Source organism: Mastigoproctus giganteus, chromosome 12, assembly GCF_048544385.1.
Source record: "Mastigoproctus giganteus isolate SK-2022 chromosome 12, ASM4854438v1, whole genome shotgun sequence".
In the NCBI taxonomy this organism is placed as follows: domain Eukaryota; kingdom Metazoa; phylum Arthropoda; class Arachnida; order Uropygi; family Thelyphonidae; genus Mastigoproctus; species Mastigoproctus giganteus.
Genome location: NC_143586.1, coordinates 83,780,604 through 83,799,314, shown reverse-complemented (window position 1 = coordinate 83,799,314; position 18,711 = coordinate 83,780,604). Strand labels below are relative to the sequence as shown.

The window sequence follows — 18,711 nt, the reverse complement described above, 5'->3', positions numbered from 1 at the left end:
TTCATCTTCTCAATCTCCAACTCAAGCACAGTACTAAGTACTATCGGTCCTAATACCTCTCGTGTTTGGGGTTTACATAAAAAAAAACAAAATAAAAAAAAATAAAAAAAATGGCAAGTTTTTTCCATCTTTAAAATTACTTTGAAATGAAGTGTTGTGAGATAAGTCCAAGGTTGCTAAGCTACTTTAGTCATCCACCCCTCCCACCTATTGTGCAACTCCCCTTAATCTCTGGATTGGAGAGTTCACCCAAGCTTCTGCTTGTTAAAAAATGGATCCACCTTCCTCATGCCAGTTCAATCACTGCTTCAAAATTTGTTGACATTTCTGAGGGTGATCTCTGGGTGGAAAAGGAAGAAAGCTAGCTCAGACTTTGATTGATTGTGTGCACTGTATGTGCAAATAAAAGAACTTCATGGATATGACAAAGCAGGTCAATAAAAGTTCAATAAACAATGAGATCTTGATCTGATTATCAGCAGAGACCTTTCATGAATTAAGAATGTCCAGATAGAAGAACCACTAGATATATCTCTAGCAGCAATCACAGTTTATTGAAGTGACATTTACTTAAATGTATCAAGGTTTAGACCTAAATGGCTGTCAGATGAACTGATGAGACTAGTGGCAGAGAAGTAAAATGCATTGGATGATTAGAAATTATCAGGGAGCAAAGAACAATACAATAAGTACAAACTAATCTGTCAGTATAAAGCCCAAGAAACCTCTAGGGAAACAGAAATCCAAAGAAGAAAAAATTAGTCAAGAAACACTTGTCATGATGAACCAAAGACGACAAATGAAGAGCAAGAAAAACACTGACAGGGAGAAAATTGAGTATACTGAGTTATGCAAAGCCATTAGAAAGAGACTCAGAGAGGACATAAGAAGATTTAACACAAGAAAAGTAGAACAAGCATTAAGGGAAAACAAAGGATTTAAATCAGCAGCCATGAGCAGTAATACAGAAAGACAAATGATACTGAAACTGAAGAATAGCGAAGGTGTACTTATAAACAGCAGAGAAGGCATAATTCAAATAGCAGAAGACTACTATAGAGAATTATACAAGGAACGAGGGAATGATACCAGCAGTGGGGAAGATGGATTGCAAAGTAGCAACACATACGACATACCCGATATTCTTCCTGATGAGGTAGAACATGCATTGAAGAAAATGAAGAATCGGAAAGCCCCGGGGGAAGATGAAGTTACTGTAGAGTTGTTAAAATTGGGAGGAAGAGACATAACACAAAAACTGGCAAGGCTCTTCACAAAGTGCATTAGAAAAGGTGTGATGCCTAAGCAGTGGAATAATGCAATCATAGTTTTGCTGCATAAGAAAGGAGATAAATCAGAAATTGGAAATTATAGACCAATTAGCTTGTTATCCCATATCTACAAGTTGTTCACAAGGGTCATTACTAACAGATTAGAAAGAATACTTGATGAGAATCAACCGAAAGAGCAAGCTGGCTTTAGGACAGGATTCTCAACTATGGATCACCTTCACGTAATATCACAGCTAATGGAGAAAGCAAGTGAATATAAAACACCATTATGCCTGGCATTTGTGGATTATGAAAAGGCATTTGACTCTATACAGCATAAGGCAATGTTTCGGGCACTGGAAAGACAAGGCATAGATACTCCATATATTATGATTTTGAAGAAAATATATGAGAGTGCTACATCCTTTATTAGACTAGACAAAGACAGTAGGAAATTTAAAATCGAGAAAGGAGTTCGACAAGGAGACACAATATCTCCGAAGCTGTTTACTGCTGCCCTTGAGGAAGCTTTCAGAAGATTAGACTGGTCGCAGAAAGGAGTCAATGTGAATGGAGAGTACCTAAACCATTTACGATTTGCAGATGACATTGTGGTCATAAGCCACGATCCCAAAGAATTAGAGGAAAATCTTAATCAGTTATGCACAGTTAGTAAGGATTTTGGACTAAAGATGAATATGGCTAAAACAAAAGTAATGATGAACAAGTATGCCACGGAAAGGGAAATAATGATTGAAGGAGCAGTAATTGAAAAGGTGGAGTCATATACTTATCTGGGACAAGTTATTAGCTGTAATAATGATAAATGGCTGGAAGTCAAGAGAAGAATAAATTTTGGATGGATAGCATTCAGGAAATATAGTCACATACTGAAGAGCAATATCCCAGTTTGTCTGAAACGTAAAATAATGAACCAATGTATACTCCCCACCATGACTTATGGAAGTGAAACTTGGGCACTCACCAAAAGAATGGAAGAGAAGCTAAGAACTACACAGCGAAGAATGGAACGAATTATATTGGGAATCAGACTGTTAGATAAGAAGAGAAACACATGGATTAGGCAGCAAACTCAAGTAAAGGACATTCTTATCAAAACTAAAGAACTAAAATGGTCTTGGGCAGGACACATAGCTCGAAGACATGATGACAGATGGACTAAGAAAATAACAGAATGGTACCCAAGAGGAGCTAGAAGAAAACCTGGAAGACAAAGGCGGAGATGGATAGATGAAATTCATGAGTTTTTGAGTAGTAAATGGATGGCCAGTGCTCAAAACAGAAGGAACTGGAAAGTTGCTGGAGAGGCCTTCATCCTGCAGTGGATTGAAAATGGCTGATGATGATGATGATGAATCTGTCAGTAAGGAGGTCAGGCAAACTGCAGATTATGAGACGTCTTGGGCTAAGAATGCACAGAAAGGTAACAAAGAATGCTTTGCTTATGTCAACACTAGAAGGAAAGCAATGAACTGATTTTCAGCAGTGACCCCTCATGCATTAAGAATCTCCAGATAAAGGTACCACTAGATGGCAGTGAGCATAGTATACTGACATGAGATTTACTTATACAGTAAACCCTCTCTAATCTGGATTAATTGGTGGGAGAGGTCATCTGGATTAAGCAATAAGCTGAATTAGTAAAGCAAAGGATAGCCTAAAATAATAAAAATTTAGAACACAAAAAAAGGGAAAATTTAATAAATAAAACATAGGTAGTGCTGATGACAATAAACAAAAAAATGTCACAGGAGATCCTTTATTTAAAAACTATAAAAAGACAATACATTTATCAGGTGATGCTGCTGCCGTCGCTTGCCAATGCCTCTTGATCATTGCTGTGAATACCACTTAAATACAGCTTATTCCAGCAACACTTCTTTTGGCTTTTTTAATGTCTATCTATTTGATACACCACTTTTATCACTTTCCACATCGAATTTTAAAGCTATCTTTATAGATTTAAAATTTTATAGCAAAAGAATCTTTATAGATTCTTTTGTTTTTTAATATCTGACACAGTCTGTTGGAAAATGCTAAGTTCTTTAGCAATTTTTTTTCCAGGAACACAATTTCCAAGTTGTTCTATCACTTTGAGCTTGTTAATGATAGTTAAAGTAATGTGTTTTTTTTTATTCCACTTTTCAATTCTTTAGAACCCATAATTATATAATATAAAATATGATAACCTCTACGTATAAAGAAGTATGCAAATGAAACGATGTAAGCAATAACATCCGCCTGACTCAGAGTCAACAACGATACTGAGCAACACACACAAGACAATGTAATGTTCATTCCTTCTCTCTCTCTCCGCACAGTTAGAGTGATTCATCTGCCTTCTTAAATCCCTGTGTCTGTTGAAGTATTCAACTGTGAACAGAATTTTTCATATTTTGATCTGGATTAACTGTAACCAGATTAGCGAGGATTTAGTGAGGGTTTAGAGTGGCCATTTAGCCCAGGAGGCCACACAGTTTACAAGCAAACTATTCAAACTTTAAGTTCGATTACATTCTGATATATTATGCCATCCTGATATGTTTATCAAAGTCAAGTTTTCCACCCTATGTCTAACAGTAGATGTTCTTTAAGTCAATGACAGAGATCAGATGCATACCTACATATTGGTAGGCACCACTAAGAACCATCACTTATTTCAGCCAACAAGGCAGCACCATAAACCGACACAAGTATATTAATTTATTTGGTCCCAACTTGGTTAATCCTCATGGATCATATGGAGTACCATAAATATCCTTCAGTGAAGAATTACTATTATTACTGGAAAAGTATTCTGTCCAAGCCTCAATTTAGGTACAGGATGAAGATTATTCTTCTGACAAAAATGCACACAAATTGTTATCTGCAGTGAGAACCAGAAGCCACAGTCATTCAATGATCCTCATGTTGCATGACGGGAAAACATGCTAAAATAATCAATATAAAGGGCACTATTTACAGTTGGAGGAAGTTGTTTGATAATGGAATTCACTTGAACTTCAAAAAGATCAAGTGAAGTGGCACTTAAAAATGATCCCTGAATTGCTCTCTGAGGGTGGATCCTATACAAACTTGAAAAGACCAAGGCTATAGAGATCTTTTAGAATAACAAATCTCCAAGTTGTGTCATGTTTTTTCCATATCAAAGAACATGAACACCAGGTGCTCTCATTTTAGAAAAGTGTCATGGATAGATGTTTGATATCTAATTAAATGATCCAGAGTGGATCTTTTCCTTCAGAAGCCACACTGAATGCTGGAGAGATCATTTGCTTCTAAATACCACATAACACAATGAGCAGAGCTCATTCTCTATAAGATTTTGCACAGACAGTTAGTCAGAGTAATAAGTTGATAATCAGTTGGAACTTTAGGATGCTTTCCTGGCTTAGCAAAGGCAAGGACAGTTGCCTTTGCCTTGTGAAAGATGTTGTTGTTTAAGAGCTATTGGTGCAAGAGCAGCTTAGGCTATAATGCACCTAGCCTAGGTAGGTAAGTTTCATATATCAGCATTTTTCACTTTTGTGGTTTAGAATAAAGCCAAGATTCTGCTTTATAATCGTGTAGCTTCTCAATAAATTGTATACTATTAATTTTATATGTTTTGGAAGTATCCAGTTAACTTAAGGAAGAAAACGCCAGTAATATTTGGCCAGTTATCTAAAATTGTTTTAAGCATTAAGTTATTTTGTGCATTGATTATTGTTTGAAAGGCTTTTAGACATTCTCCATGAAATTTTGAACAGTTCATCATGAAGTGATGTATAGTTAGTGGAACTTGACAGTTTTGAAAATGAGGGGATCTTCACCTCTGGGTAGGTAAGAGTGAGTCATATGTGTATGCCCGATTTGCAATCGAGTAAGGGTCACTTCTTCCTGTCTATTTGATAGGAAGCTAGTAGGCCATGGTCGAAGTGTTTCTTTAATTAGACAAAGTTTGTTGCTAGTCTGATCTAGTCAGTGTTGTTGCCATTGTTTTATACTGCTTGGGTGGATTAAGGACTTGTAATCTGTATATGGTATTGTGTGAAAGGCATAATCAGAGGTGGAAGCTTCTTTTGCTGCTTTGCCTGCTCTTTCGTTTCCAGTTATTCCTGTGTGGCTTGGAATCCAGCATAATCTGATAGGATTGGGTGTCTTGTGGTATTTGCATTCTGCAAGCCAATAACAGAGCTAAGTGAGTCGGTGAAAATTATGCAGTTTGCTATCTGTTTATGTTTGATTTGGTTTATAGCCATCGAAATGGCTTGTAATTCGGCAGTAAAAATACTGCATTCTTTTGGGAGTTGTTGGATGAAGGGACGATCCTCAAAATGAATCGCATATATGAAAAAGTATGATGTATCTGTATATATGAAAAAGTATGATGTGGATATTGTTCTTTGTACTGCATGTAACTGCTTGTAGTTTATCCTTGATAGAGTGGTTTTTCCCCGGGTTTGAAAATACATATCATATATGAGTTGAACTATGCACCATGGTAGAATGGTCTGTGCAATTGCAGTAGTTATGTTGTGATAATCAAGCTCTCGGCTTAGTAGTAAATCTTTCAGACAGATGTTAGCAGGTCGATTCATTCGTGGATGGGCTTGGTATATGTTTTCCCAGTTATATGAAAACAGAAAGTCTCTATTTGGATGAGCACTGATTGATTTTATCTTGATGGCATAGTGTAATAACAAGTTCTGTGATCTAAGCTGTAGTGAAGGTTCATGAGCTTCTGCATAATGGCTTTGTATAGGTGAAGTTCGGAAAGCTCTGAGTGCTATACGGAGTGCACTGTGGTGTATGGGGTATAACCATCGCAATGTACTTGGTTTTGGCAAATCATAAACAGCTGCTCCATAATCTAGTTTGGAATGAACTATAGTTCGATAAAGTTTGAGAAGTGTATATTGATCTGCTCCCCAAGTTGTTGCAGAAAGAACTCTGAGAATGTTTAATTTCTTTAAGCAAGAAAGTCTGAGTTGTTTAATGTGCTCAAGGAATGTCACTTTCTTATCCAAGAGAAGTCCTAAGAATCTTATACTTGGTACTACTGGGAACATATGTCCATCAAGTAGTTCAGGATCAGGGTGTAGGTTTCATTTTCTACAGAAGTGTATACATGCAGTTTTTTGTGTGGAAATCCGGAAGCCATTTGTTTGAGCACATTTGCTTATTTTGTTTATTGTTCCTTGTAGCTGCCGTTCTATATTTTGCACATTCTGAGAGTGGTAGGAAATACTGAAATCGTCAACATATAAAGCTGCATCAACAGTTCTTGGAATGTGCTTGGTTATTGTATTTATTTTAATAGCAAAAAGGGTAGTGCTAAGCACGGACCCCCTGAGGCATGCCTTCTTCATGGGTGAAAACCTTTGAAAGGGTTGTCTACAGCCTAGGAATGTCCTGTGTTGCAAGAAATTTTGGATATATTTAGGAAGATGTCCACGTAAACCAAGGAGGTATAAGTTGTGGAGAATTCCATAATGCTATGCTGTATCATAAGCTTTTTCTATATCAAAACAGATCATGATGTGATGGTCCTTTTGGATGAAGGCATTCACTGTTTTCTAATTTGATAAGTAAATCTAGTGTTGAACGATTTTTTCTGAAACCACGGTGTGCTGGATCGAGAAGGTTATTGCTGTTTAAAAACTATGTTAAACGATCAGTGATAATTTTCCCCCATAACTTTTCCTAAGCAACTTGTTAAAGCAATTGGGCAGTAGTTGTGTGGGTTAGAGATCCTTTCCCCATTTTAGGAAAGCTAGAATTATTGCATGATGCCAACTATCCGGAAACTGGTTTTTTAGGAAGATTTTGTTATACAGTTCAAGTAATGCCATTTGGGATTGGCCGTCAAGTTCCTTTAACATCATGTAGCGAATTTGGTCTGGTCCTACAGTGCTTTGCTTTGTCTCTTCAATAGAGCTGTTTTCAACTCATGAAAAGTTAATGGAAGGTTGTACTGTTCATCATTTCTTGTGGAAAATTTAGTTTAACATATCTGGCTCATGCTTGTGCCTTTTTGAATAATACAAGGTTCTCTGTAGTGCGATATCTTTGAAAATTATTCCAGATTTTATTTCTCTCTCTTCTATCGTGTAAACATTCTTCATTCCACCATGATTTTGGATGTGTTGGAAGGTGTGATGACATTTTTGGAATAGTCTGCTCAGCAGCTTGGATTAATTTATTTGTTACATGTTGTACTGTTGCATCTAATGGTTTTGCTTGATAATATCTGCATCTAATTTTGCAATAGATTTATACATTTTCCAATCCGCTTCATTTATTTTCCATCTGGGATTTCTACGTGACTGACATGTGGTTCCTAATACCATGGTAATGATTATCGGATAATGCTTGCTGCTGAGAGAATCTCTGTGTGCTGACTAATCAAGTATTGGAAATAATGTTGGAGAGCATATTGATAGCTGTGTTGTTTCCCAATGGAAGATGCGTGTATGTATGTGCGCCATTGGTCAACAGGATTAAGTCATTCTGTTCTATCCATTTTTCAACCTGTTTTCCTCTCCGGTCTATGGCTGTGTTACCCCACAAAGGGCTGTGTCCATTGAGGTCTCCCAGTATACAGAAGGGTGGAGGTAACTGAATTAGTATATCTTCTAAATCTTGTTGTAGTAATTCTTGGTTTGGGGGAACATAAATTGTTATAATGGTTATGAGAGATTTAGTGGCTATGTGTACTGCAACTGCTTCAAGGGTTGTATTTAGTGGAAGAAACTGAGAAGGTATGTGCGAATTTACCAAAATTTCCACACCACCACCATGGATTGGGCGCCTGTTACTCTATCTTTACAGTATGTGATATAGCTCTTTACCGTGGGAGAGTCTTGAGGTCTGAGATATGTTTCTTGCAGGTAAAGACACAGCGGGGTAAGCTGTAAAATCAGATCTTATATATCACGCATATTAGCGTGGAATCCTCTGCAGTTCCATTGGATTATAGTCCCCATTATTTGGTTTTGGACAATGTGTCAGACTGGTTCTTATACATTGCTTTAAGCTTCTCGAACTTTGGTTTTTCCTTTGGAAAATATGGTTTACCGTTATCCATATCTTCTTCCGCAAAAATCTCTAGTACTGATTCCTCTGCTTGATTGGTTGCTTCTGTATCCATTTGTTCCATTGGCTTCTGATATTAAGTTTTGCTGGGGCTTTTGTTTCTGAGTGTTTTGCATTGGGAGGTATAGATAGTGCTGTTTTTGTGAGTTTTTCTTTTTGTTTTTGCTGGGATGTGATAAGTAAAGCTTGTGCCCAGTCTGAAATAGACTTCTTTGGAGGAATCGTGAAATCTGTTTGGGTCTCTATTGTATGCAAATTCTTTATGACCTGTGCATAGGAAAGTCTGTTTAAGGTAGTCGGGAGTACAGTTCTGTTAGCTTCTTGGTATGTGACAGAATGTTCTACTTTATATCATTGAATCTGCTTTTCTCTTTTCCAATATTCACAGTTCTTGGAATAGGTGGAATGGTCCCCCTTACAGTTTGGACACTTCAGTTGCTCGGCTGGACAGTTCTGATTGGTGTGATCCTGAGATCCACAGTTGGAACAGATAGCAACTCCATGGCATGACATTTGTGAATGTATACTTTTGGCATTTACTGCAGTGGAGAGGATTCAGAATGTATGGTCTGATGTTACAATTTAGATATCCAGCCTTCACCGATGTAGGTGGTTTGGAAGGTCAGTATGAGATTTCTGGTTGGATGGAGTAAGTATCCCATCTCTAGTAACTTTAATCCTTCTCACAGCTATGATAAATTGATCTTCCAGCTCATTTTTAATTTCTTCTTCTGGAATGTTAATAAGGTCCCATTCAGAAATTACTCCTTTTGATGTGTTTAGGCTATCAGGCTATGGGAAGAGACCGTTACTGGGATCCCACCAAAAGTTCTCATCTGAAGTAGTCTTTCTGCATGTTTTTCGTTAGCTATCTCGACTAAAATGTCGCCTGATTTCAGTCGCTTGACATTTTTGGGTGTTCCAGCCACACTTTCTAGACATTTCTGGATGACAAATGGCAACAATTTTCCTAATGGCTGTTCTGATGTTGAATGTACTAGAAAAGTAGGTGCATGAAGCGATGTCATGTCCTTTTTTTGTCTTTTGGTTACATTTGTCTCATTATCCTCATTTTTCCAACTCAAAGGAGGTGGATCTTTGGGATCTGTTGTTGTGATATTAGGATCATTCATGTTTGCTCCTTTCAACCCTGGGAGTGAGAGCTTTTCCTCCCAGGTTTCCGGCCCTGCCATGGGAAGGCAGGTGCGGTGCCACTTAGTGACCAAGCTGAAGTAGATTAGTAGACCTAGGATATAAATAAAAGAAAGGTGTCTTTCCTTTCTTAGGATCCTTAGTGCTGATACCTTTCAGCAACTATATATATACAATAGACAATTTGCTTTAAACTCTATAAATGTGTATCATTATCACTTTAAAAATTGCTTTATAATTGCAGAGAAATTGCCTGATCACTTGAAATGCTTGGCACTCGGGGCCTGTGAAAGGTGTCCAGAAGAAACTGTTCTTCAAGAAGGAATCTGTTAAATAGGAGTAGGTGATCAACAGCTGTAGCGGAAGGTGTTTAATCATTTCATAATGGATGCCATCTGGTCCAAAAGCATTTGCTTTAGTAAGAGTTAACACTGTTTTTAATTCTACCACAGTATATGGTCTATTATAATGGTGAAAATCTACTGATTTAAAGGTAAGAACCTGTTTTTCATTTTTCTCTTTCAAGACAAGAAACTCTGGGAAATAAGATGATGCTGAGAGATATTAGAAAAAGTTTCCTCAAGAGCACTGACCATTTCAGCTGAATATGCAATAGCATATCCATTACATTCTAGGATTGATGAAGGAGCAATGTGTATTTCCCTTAATTTTCTGGACTTTGTCCAGAAAATTGGCTTAGGACTGGTAGACTGAGTAATAGAGGAAGTTAAATGGATCCATGAATTACTCTGGCTCTGATGTCGAACATAGTATGCTTTGGCATGTGCAACTTTAAAGGCTAGGAGATTGGCTGTGGTGGGATATCATCAGAATATCTTGTAAGCTTGGTTTTGGCTGAAGTGCAGTCTACATTCCACAATGGTTTTGGAAATGGTGGAAACCAGGAAGATGTTTTTCATATTGCAATTGCAGCTGGATGGACAATATTTTCTGTGATGTATATGACTGCATCACTGATAGACTCCTGACTGACCGTAGTGATGCCAAACATTGCAAGATGTTTGATCAGCCTGATAAAACTTCACCATGATAACCCAAAAGGAAGACACAGTCTTCCGCTAAGTAATGATGTCATCAAATGGAAATGATTACTTCCACAGGGAGTTCTCCTCCACCTTCTAAGTAAGTGACATGAGGAGAGAAGATTGAAAGATAAATGACAGTAAATATACAGACAGATATGTGGAAGGTGTTAATTCCCACATTTAGAAGGGAGAGGTCATTATCAGCAAGCATACACTCTATGACATATCCCTTTCCACACAATATGAAAAACATCTTCCTGGTTTCCACAATGGTGAACTTTTTCCACTACTGTTATGCTTGAAACAAAAGTATGAAATAATTCAGAATTTTTTACTCTTTGAAGCCACCTTTATTTTCAATTTATTATTAATGTAACTGTGAAAAATCCATTTTTTATATTTTAACTTATATTTTTAATTAAGTTATTAAAATAAAGTCCCCCTCTGATATACTTTACATATATACTTTTCATAACATGTTTCTTAACACCTGCAGTTGGACATTATCTTCACATCAGTGAACAAAATGTGAAAGAAACAAAACTTGAAAACCATGCACTGGAATGACTGGGCACACTTGCCAGACATGAACACCTGATGCTAGCATTTCCATTTGCTTTCTTAAGATCAAAGTTTATGCTGCCCTTTATCTTTTACTGGAACTACACACACACTGCTAATTATATGCAAGAACTGGCTTCAGAAAATCTATCACAAACTTTCCTTTCATTGTTTTTTAAGGCCATACTTTTATAATAAAAGAATTAATACAGATCGAGAGTTAAACCAATAATGCAGGAATACTAAAATTCACATTGACATCACTTTAAAAGATATTTTTATTTTCAAATTTAAGTTATTTGGTGAACATCTGCTGACAGCATGCCTGGTAAATGGTTAAAAACAATGCATTCTATCCTAATGTCAAAGAGAGAGAGGCTGTCTGTGGTAGTGATGTCATTTTCACCTAAGGGCAGATAAAAGGATATTGTAGATGTTGGGATAGCTTCTTTCTGTGCAAAGCTATGAGAAAACTGGGTTTGCAACTTAGTGCAATGATCTCATATGGTGGAGGCACCTCTTCCCAAGTTGAATTGGTACTGTACTATCTAAATAAAGGGCACCACTACAATGGAGAAGTACAGTTCTTTTTATTTAAAGTATTTGCCACTCCACAATATGAGATTGATGCAATTAGTAGAAAACCCAGTTTGCTTACACCTTGTACAGAGAGGCTCAGCCTGACACATATGATTTTTTTTTTGTAGCTTTCATAGCTTGAGGCTAAGTCTAAACATAACTATAAGGGCAGATATAAACTGAATAGGGAAAACAAAAAAAAAATGCAATGTTTATTTTGCCAGTTCTTCCATAAATATGTATAGATCCAAATTTGTTCAACACTAAAATTCTATTAATATCTCTGAACCATTATTTGCACATCAATGTAGTATTTTGCACATCAATGTAGTAGGAGAAAACTGACAAGAAAACTGAAAATCAACAACAATAAATGAATAGCTTCATTTTATATATATATATGTAATGATTACTTACAGCAGGTGTAGTAGGAAACCTCACCAAGGCTGTCTCTGAATCAGATGTCACAGATAAGAGGCAATTATTCCTGTCATCATCTCTCTCCTTTTTTTTTATCATTTCCTAAAAGAAAAAATTCTATAACTCATGTGCTATAATTATAAATAATCAACACTAAAATACTGAAAACTAGAATATTTGCAATATTCATCTACAGAAGTGATTGCAATATTTATTGCAAACTAATTTCAGCTGGAAGCTTGCTGAAATGTTAAGATATTCCAAAAACTGTGTTTGAGCAGTCAGTAGAATTCTAGGGAGTTACTTTTCACAGCTAATTTCCAGGTAATAACATATTTAAAATACTGAGTTTTTTTTTCTCAAAGAAAAATTACTAGCATTAAAACAGTGAAAATTTTCATAACATAAGAACAGTTATTTGTCAACAGTTTAGATTTGCACTGTATTGAAAACAGTTGTTTTTTAAATAAAAATTAGTATAAGGATTAATTTAATAATTTAAACTATGAATTATGAATTATATCATTAAATATTTAATGATTTAATTCATAATTCTAATTAAGAAAGGAATCACCTTTCTTTTGTTTTTATATAGCATACCTTATTAACCCCTTTTACCTCATCACTCATTAGCACTGCTCCTGTCTCCCCATAGCAAGGCCAGAAGTTTTTGTAGCAATGCCACCCTTCCCCAAGGCCAAAAGGAGCAAATAATCTCCACACATCTATGGGAAATGACCTTGCACTGACTGATTGACTGCATAATGGGTAACTTATCCCAATATTCTGTAAAGCATCGGAAAATGGATACTGATAATATTAGAGAGCCCAAGTCTCATTTTATGAACAGTCCTGAATGCATTCTCACCATTTAAAGTTCAAAAATGCATAGAAATTTTAATTTACCCCCTTAAAAATGCATTTAAGATCTTGTGACTTAATTTCCCTTAGTATTTTTAAGATAAAGAGCAACCCGAATTAAAGAAAATTTATAGAATGCTATTTTTAAAATAAAGAATAGCTAAAATCAGTTTTGAAAAGCACTTTTTACATAGAGAAATCACTCAGTCACAAAAAATACTTGGCACCTAAGGCCCTGCAAATGGTTGAAAAAGACTAAACTTAAAATCAATAATGGAAACCAGATACTTCATTTAGAAGGCACTTTTCACAAGATAAGCGGCTTCACAATAATTTAGTTTATGACTAAGTTAAGAGCTTATGACTAAGTTTTAGAGTAAACTACCACCTAATCTTGTAGAACCGGAAAGTTTATGTAAATTTAAGGAAGGGTTTGAACAGATATCAGAATCAAACCAAGTGTGATTTTTTTTTTTTTTGGCAAGGTTCATACTGCAATTAGCTTGTCTTCCTTGCATCAATTTGCCTTTATTAATACCAGTACTACCACCAATTCAGCTTTTGTCCTTATTCCATCACAGAATGTATATTGACAATTATGCACATATTAGATTAATATTGTAACACAAGCTTTTCCATGTAATTTTTTAGTTTTTATATAATTACTCATCACATTTCATACACACACTTACAAAAGCAAATTTCTCTAAATACCAGAATTTTATTTAAACTTATTAGTGAACACTTTAGATTTTATCATTATCATAGTAATGAACAGGCTAAGAGTAGAAAACTTTGAACAGGCTAAGAGTAGAAAACTTGCTTCTTGCCCTAATGGTAGCCGAGCATTCTGGTCTCTTGCCAAAGCTATTGGCCGCAACTTTTGCCCATCTCTGCTTCCACCTCTGTCCAAACCAGATGGTTCTGCTGTCACTTCAGCCAAGGATAAAGCTGACCTGTTAGCATCCCATTTTTCTTCCAGCTCATGTATTAATGATCTTGGTAAAACACCTCCCACCATTCCCAACACGGTCCATTCAATGCCTCCTGTGGTCTTCCGTCAAAAGGATATCAGAAGGATTTTGATGAATCTTGATGCTAAGAAAGCTCCAGGTCCTGATGGTATTTCTCCACTTGTTCTCAAAATCTGTGCTCCTGAACTTACTCCTACTCTTTGCCGCCTTTTTTCACTTTCTTATTCCAAAGGTGTTTTTCCTTCTGCTTGGAAATTTGCTCATATCCAGCCAGTTCCTAAAAAGGGTGACAAATCCCTCCCATCCAATTATCGTCCCATTGCAATTACTTCTACTCTTTCTAAAGTAATGGAGAAATCAATTAACCGCCAACTCTTAAACTACCTAGAAACCTTCCGTCTGATCAACGATCGCCAGTATGGATTCCGTCAGTGTCGATCCACTGGTGATATTCTGGCTTATGTTACCCATTTATGGACTACTTCAATGGAAAGGTTCGGTGAAACACAAGTAGTTGCTCTTGACATCTCAAAGGCTTTCGATCGTGTTTGGCATAAAGGTCTTCTAAACAAGCTTCCATCTTATGGTTTATCAACTGTTTTTAGTAATTGGTTATCCAGTTTTCTCTCAGATCGCTCACTGAGGGTGATGGTAGATGGCTCTCTGTCTTCTAACTTCTCCACTAATGCCAGTGTCCCCCAAGGTTCAGTTCTTTCCCCCACTCTTTTCCTCTTGTATATCAATGACCTTCTTCCATTGACTGGAAATCCTATCCATAGTTTTGCCGATGATAGCACATTGCATTCAACTTTCCATTTTGAGAAACCTTGCCCTGCTCAATCAGCTTCAACTTCTCGAAAATCTGCTACCAATTCCTTAAATGCCGATCTTCAGGTAATTCTCCAGTGGGGCAAAGACAACTTAGTTGATTTCAACCCTTCTAAAACTCAGTCTTGTCTTATATCTCGCAAAAAGGATTCTTCTGCTCCTATGCTTATCTTTAGTGACACTCCAATTTCTAGGCAAAAGGATATATCTCTTTTGGGGATTACCCTGACTTCTAATCTCTCTTGGCACAAGCACATTACAAATATTGCTTCCTCTGCATCTAAAAAACTTGGTTTTCTCTTTCGCTCTCGGCGTTACTTTTCTTCCAAACAGCTGCTCACTCTGTATAAATCGCAAATCCGCCCTGCCATGGAATATTGTTCCCACATTTGGGGTGGTGCCCCCAAAACCTCTCTCAGGCTTCTTGATTCCATTCAGAAGAGGGCAGTTAGGTTAATTAATGATTCATCTCTAACAGAGTCTCTCCACTCGCTTTCTCATAGACGTACTGTTTCTGCTGCATGCCTCTTCTACAGATATTTCCATGGGCACTGTTCTTCTGAATTGGCTTCTATAATTCCCGCTCTCTCTTTCAAAACAGTCCGAACACGTGCCGCCACCAGCCAACATCCATTTACTGTCCAACTTCAAACCCACAGAACCAACTTTTCATCTTCCTCATTTATTCATTCAACTGCCGTTTTCTGGAACAACCTTCCTTCATACGTATTTCCTGAAAATTACAATCTACAGAAGTTCAAGTCCAATGTCAACAAATATCTTCTTTCGTCTTCTCAACCTCCAACCTCCAAGAGGTATTAGAACCTATAGGTTCTAATACCTCTCGTGTTTGGGGTTCTCATAAAAAAAAAAAAAAAAAAATGAAACATTTATTTGCTAAACAATGTATATACCATTAATAAACATCATCAAATTACATGAAAAGAATGCTAACTACAATTATATTTATGAATTAAACTTTTAATTTTTAAAAACTATTCATTATCAGTAGATTTTAATATGGGAGATTTTCATGGGTAGATCAGATCTGTCCTTTTCCAAGTTACAAAGGTTCAACAGCATTTCGGTCACTCTAGATGTGTTGAGAATAAATTGGCAGGCTGAATCAAAACTGAATGATGAAAATACATTAGAATGCTACTGGATTTTCTACAAGGCTCTTGTTTTTATTTCTAGTATTTTTATGACAAATGACACTGTTACTTGTCATAAAATGATAATGTCAGTCCTGTTGACTGAACCAAATATGTTAATACATGCAGTCCTCGCTTTGCACATTTCTGATATGCACGAACTTCAGTTACCACAGTTTAGTTAAATAACACCAGTCCCCCAGCAACACGGTTCAAATTTCAGTTACAATGATATATTAAGTGTGAGTACAGTAATTGCATAAAGTACAAACTTTGCTGCTAGCTCTTCAGTCCACAAATCACTAAATAACAGATGTGCATCATGATCAGTGATCAACCATGCCATTTCTTTCAAAGTCTGTCGATGATTGGTTACTGCGCATCTGTTATTCAGTTCACGCACAGACATCAAAGTGAGTAGTTATGTTGCCTCCTTGTCTCCCAGTGATAAACAAATGTGACATTATACAAAAATGGATAATCAAAAGAGGGAATTGGCTAACAAAGATGAAAGTGCAGCAAAGAAAAAAACAGTGATAATACTGGAAGTGAAATTGGATGTGATTAGAAGATTTGAAAATGGTGATAGCGAAGCTCTGGTATGGACCATATTGAAATAGTCCGAAGAATAAAAAAACAAGGTAAAGTTGCTTCAACATCTTTTAGTTTAAACTGCAATAGGAACAGAAAGCTGCTTATGGTTGAAATGGAGCATTTACTTCTACTTTGGATTGAAGGTTGTAATAAAAAAAAATTCCAATCAGTTTGGCTAGCATTCAGGCCAAAGCGTTGAAGTTATTTGCCGCATTGAAATAAAATGGTAATTACAAGGAGACTGAACCTTTTACTGCCAAGTAAAGGCTGGTTTTATCATTTCAGAAGTCAACATGAATTATTATTATTATTATTAGCCATATGCTGCAAGGAAGCCTGAGGCTTATGCTGCACCAGCCAAAAAAGTTTTTCGAGTTATCCTGAGAAAGGGAGAGGGCAAGAGTCAGAAGTAGAAGGGAATCACCAAGAAAGAGAAGAATGATGATATCCAGCTCAGGACCCTGGGTGTACCAAGCCCATACTCACCAGACGTGAGCCCCTGGGTTAATTTGATTAAAGTTAAGCTGTCTAGTAAAGCTACAAGTACAGATAAGGATGCTGATGTGAAATTTGCATCCAGATTCCAAGGATTAGTTAAGGCAGTTGGTTATGATGATCGTCAAATATTAATGTTGATGAGACAGGTCTTTTTTTGGAAGGCAACCCCATCAAGAACTTATGTGACGAAAGATGTAGGATTACGAAGTGGCCATAAAGGAGTTAAATACATATGATAATTATGCATGCCATTTCTTCTCAAATAGAGAAAATGGAAAAAAAAAGGAACCAGAAAGGTTTTATTTATTTTTTTTTTTTAGCTTGAGAAAGTTATAAATGCTTGAGACATTTGTTTCATTATTTAAAGGTGAAGTAAGAGTAGGAGGATCTTCTCTTGTATTAGGAGGCAAAGCAGGGGGTGACTTTAAATTAAAACCTATGCTTATCTATCAGTCTGAGAATCCCAAAGCATTAAAAAAATCATAATAAAGCATTTCTACTAGTCATTTGGTGTGCAAATAAAAGGTCAAGCCTGGTTTCAATCATAGTTTTGTCTAGTCGTAAAGAGATATTGTAGGCAAAATAAATTAACTTTTTTTAAAACACTACTATATCCCATATGTTGGATAATGCTCCAGGTCACCCTGATTCTCTTGGGGACTTCAATGAAAATGTGATAGATCCTGTTGCAGTAGCATACTGTCATTAACAACCCTGTCAACCTTTGTATCATTTGCAAACTTTGATGTTAAGCACGATATACCTTCATCAATATCATTGATAAATATAGAAAACAACAGTGGGTCTAACACTGAACCCTGGGGGACTCCACTAATAACATTAGTCCACGAAGAGCATCGTCCATTGATTACCACTCTGTCTTCTTCCACTCATTCATCCTTTTATCCATTGCAGCAACTTGCCCTTAATACCATACTGCTCCAATTTGTACAGTGCGTGCAACAGTATCTATGTGCAACACTATCAAAAGCTTTCCTGAATTCCAAGTATATGATATCAAAATTATTTTTTGCATCCAATTCCTTTGTGACCACGTCATAGTATCCAATCAAATTTGTCAGACAAGACTTTTCCTTAACAAACCAATTCTGTGTCTGAGTTATTACCGTAGTCTTGTCTAGATGATCCTGCAATGCTTCTTTAACTAGTAGCTCCATTATTTTCCCTGGAACAGAAGTTATACTAACAGGTTTGTAATTACTCGTGCCACCATTTGATCGCCCTTTGTGAATTGGGGTTAGGATACATTTGCACATCTCCAGTCCATGGGGACTTCCCCTGAGTCCAAAGATGCTCTCTTAATTATGGCTTACTTCCTTTGTCACCTCCTTTAATATAACTGGATTGATCTCATCCACCCAAGGTGCTTCTCTTATGTTTAACTTCAACAATTTCTCCTCCAATTTGTTCTCAGTTATTACAAAATTATTAAGCTCCCAGTTAAGAGTTTAATAAGCTTCTGTTCTCCACTTCTCTAGAGAATTCCTCATGTGTGATGCAAAATACTCATTCATTTGTCAGCTATCTGAGCAGGATCAACAGTCGAACCATCAACATCAAGTAGACCAATCTGATTCATCCCCTTCCTTCTAGAGTTTATATAATTAAAGAAGGACTTGCTGTATATTCTTATATAGCAAGTCCTTATAATAAC

The 18,711-nt window shown here is 36.5% G+C and overlaps 1 protein-coding gene across 7 annotated transcripts in view; it reads right to left on the bottom strand.

Annotated features, from left to right (window-relative positions):
• scrib (scribble planar cell polarity protein) overlaps window positions 1-18,711 on the bottom strand; it is a 1,177,936-nt gene that overhangs the window by 327,296 nt on the left and 831,929 nt on the right. For all 7 annotated transcript variants that reach the window (XM_090386364.1, XM_090386369.1, XM_090386366.1 and 4 more), the window contains one exon: window positions 12,125-12,229. In XM_090386364.1, coding sequence (XP_090242490.1) covers window positions 12,125-12,229 — 105 coding nt within the window. The remainder of the gene's footprint in view (window positions 1-12,124; window positions 12,230-18,711) is intronic.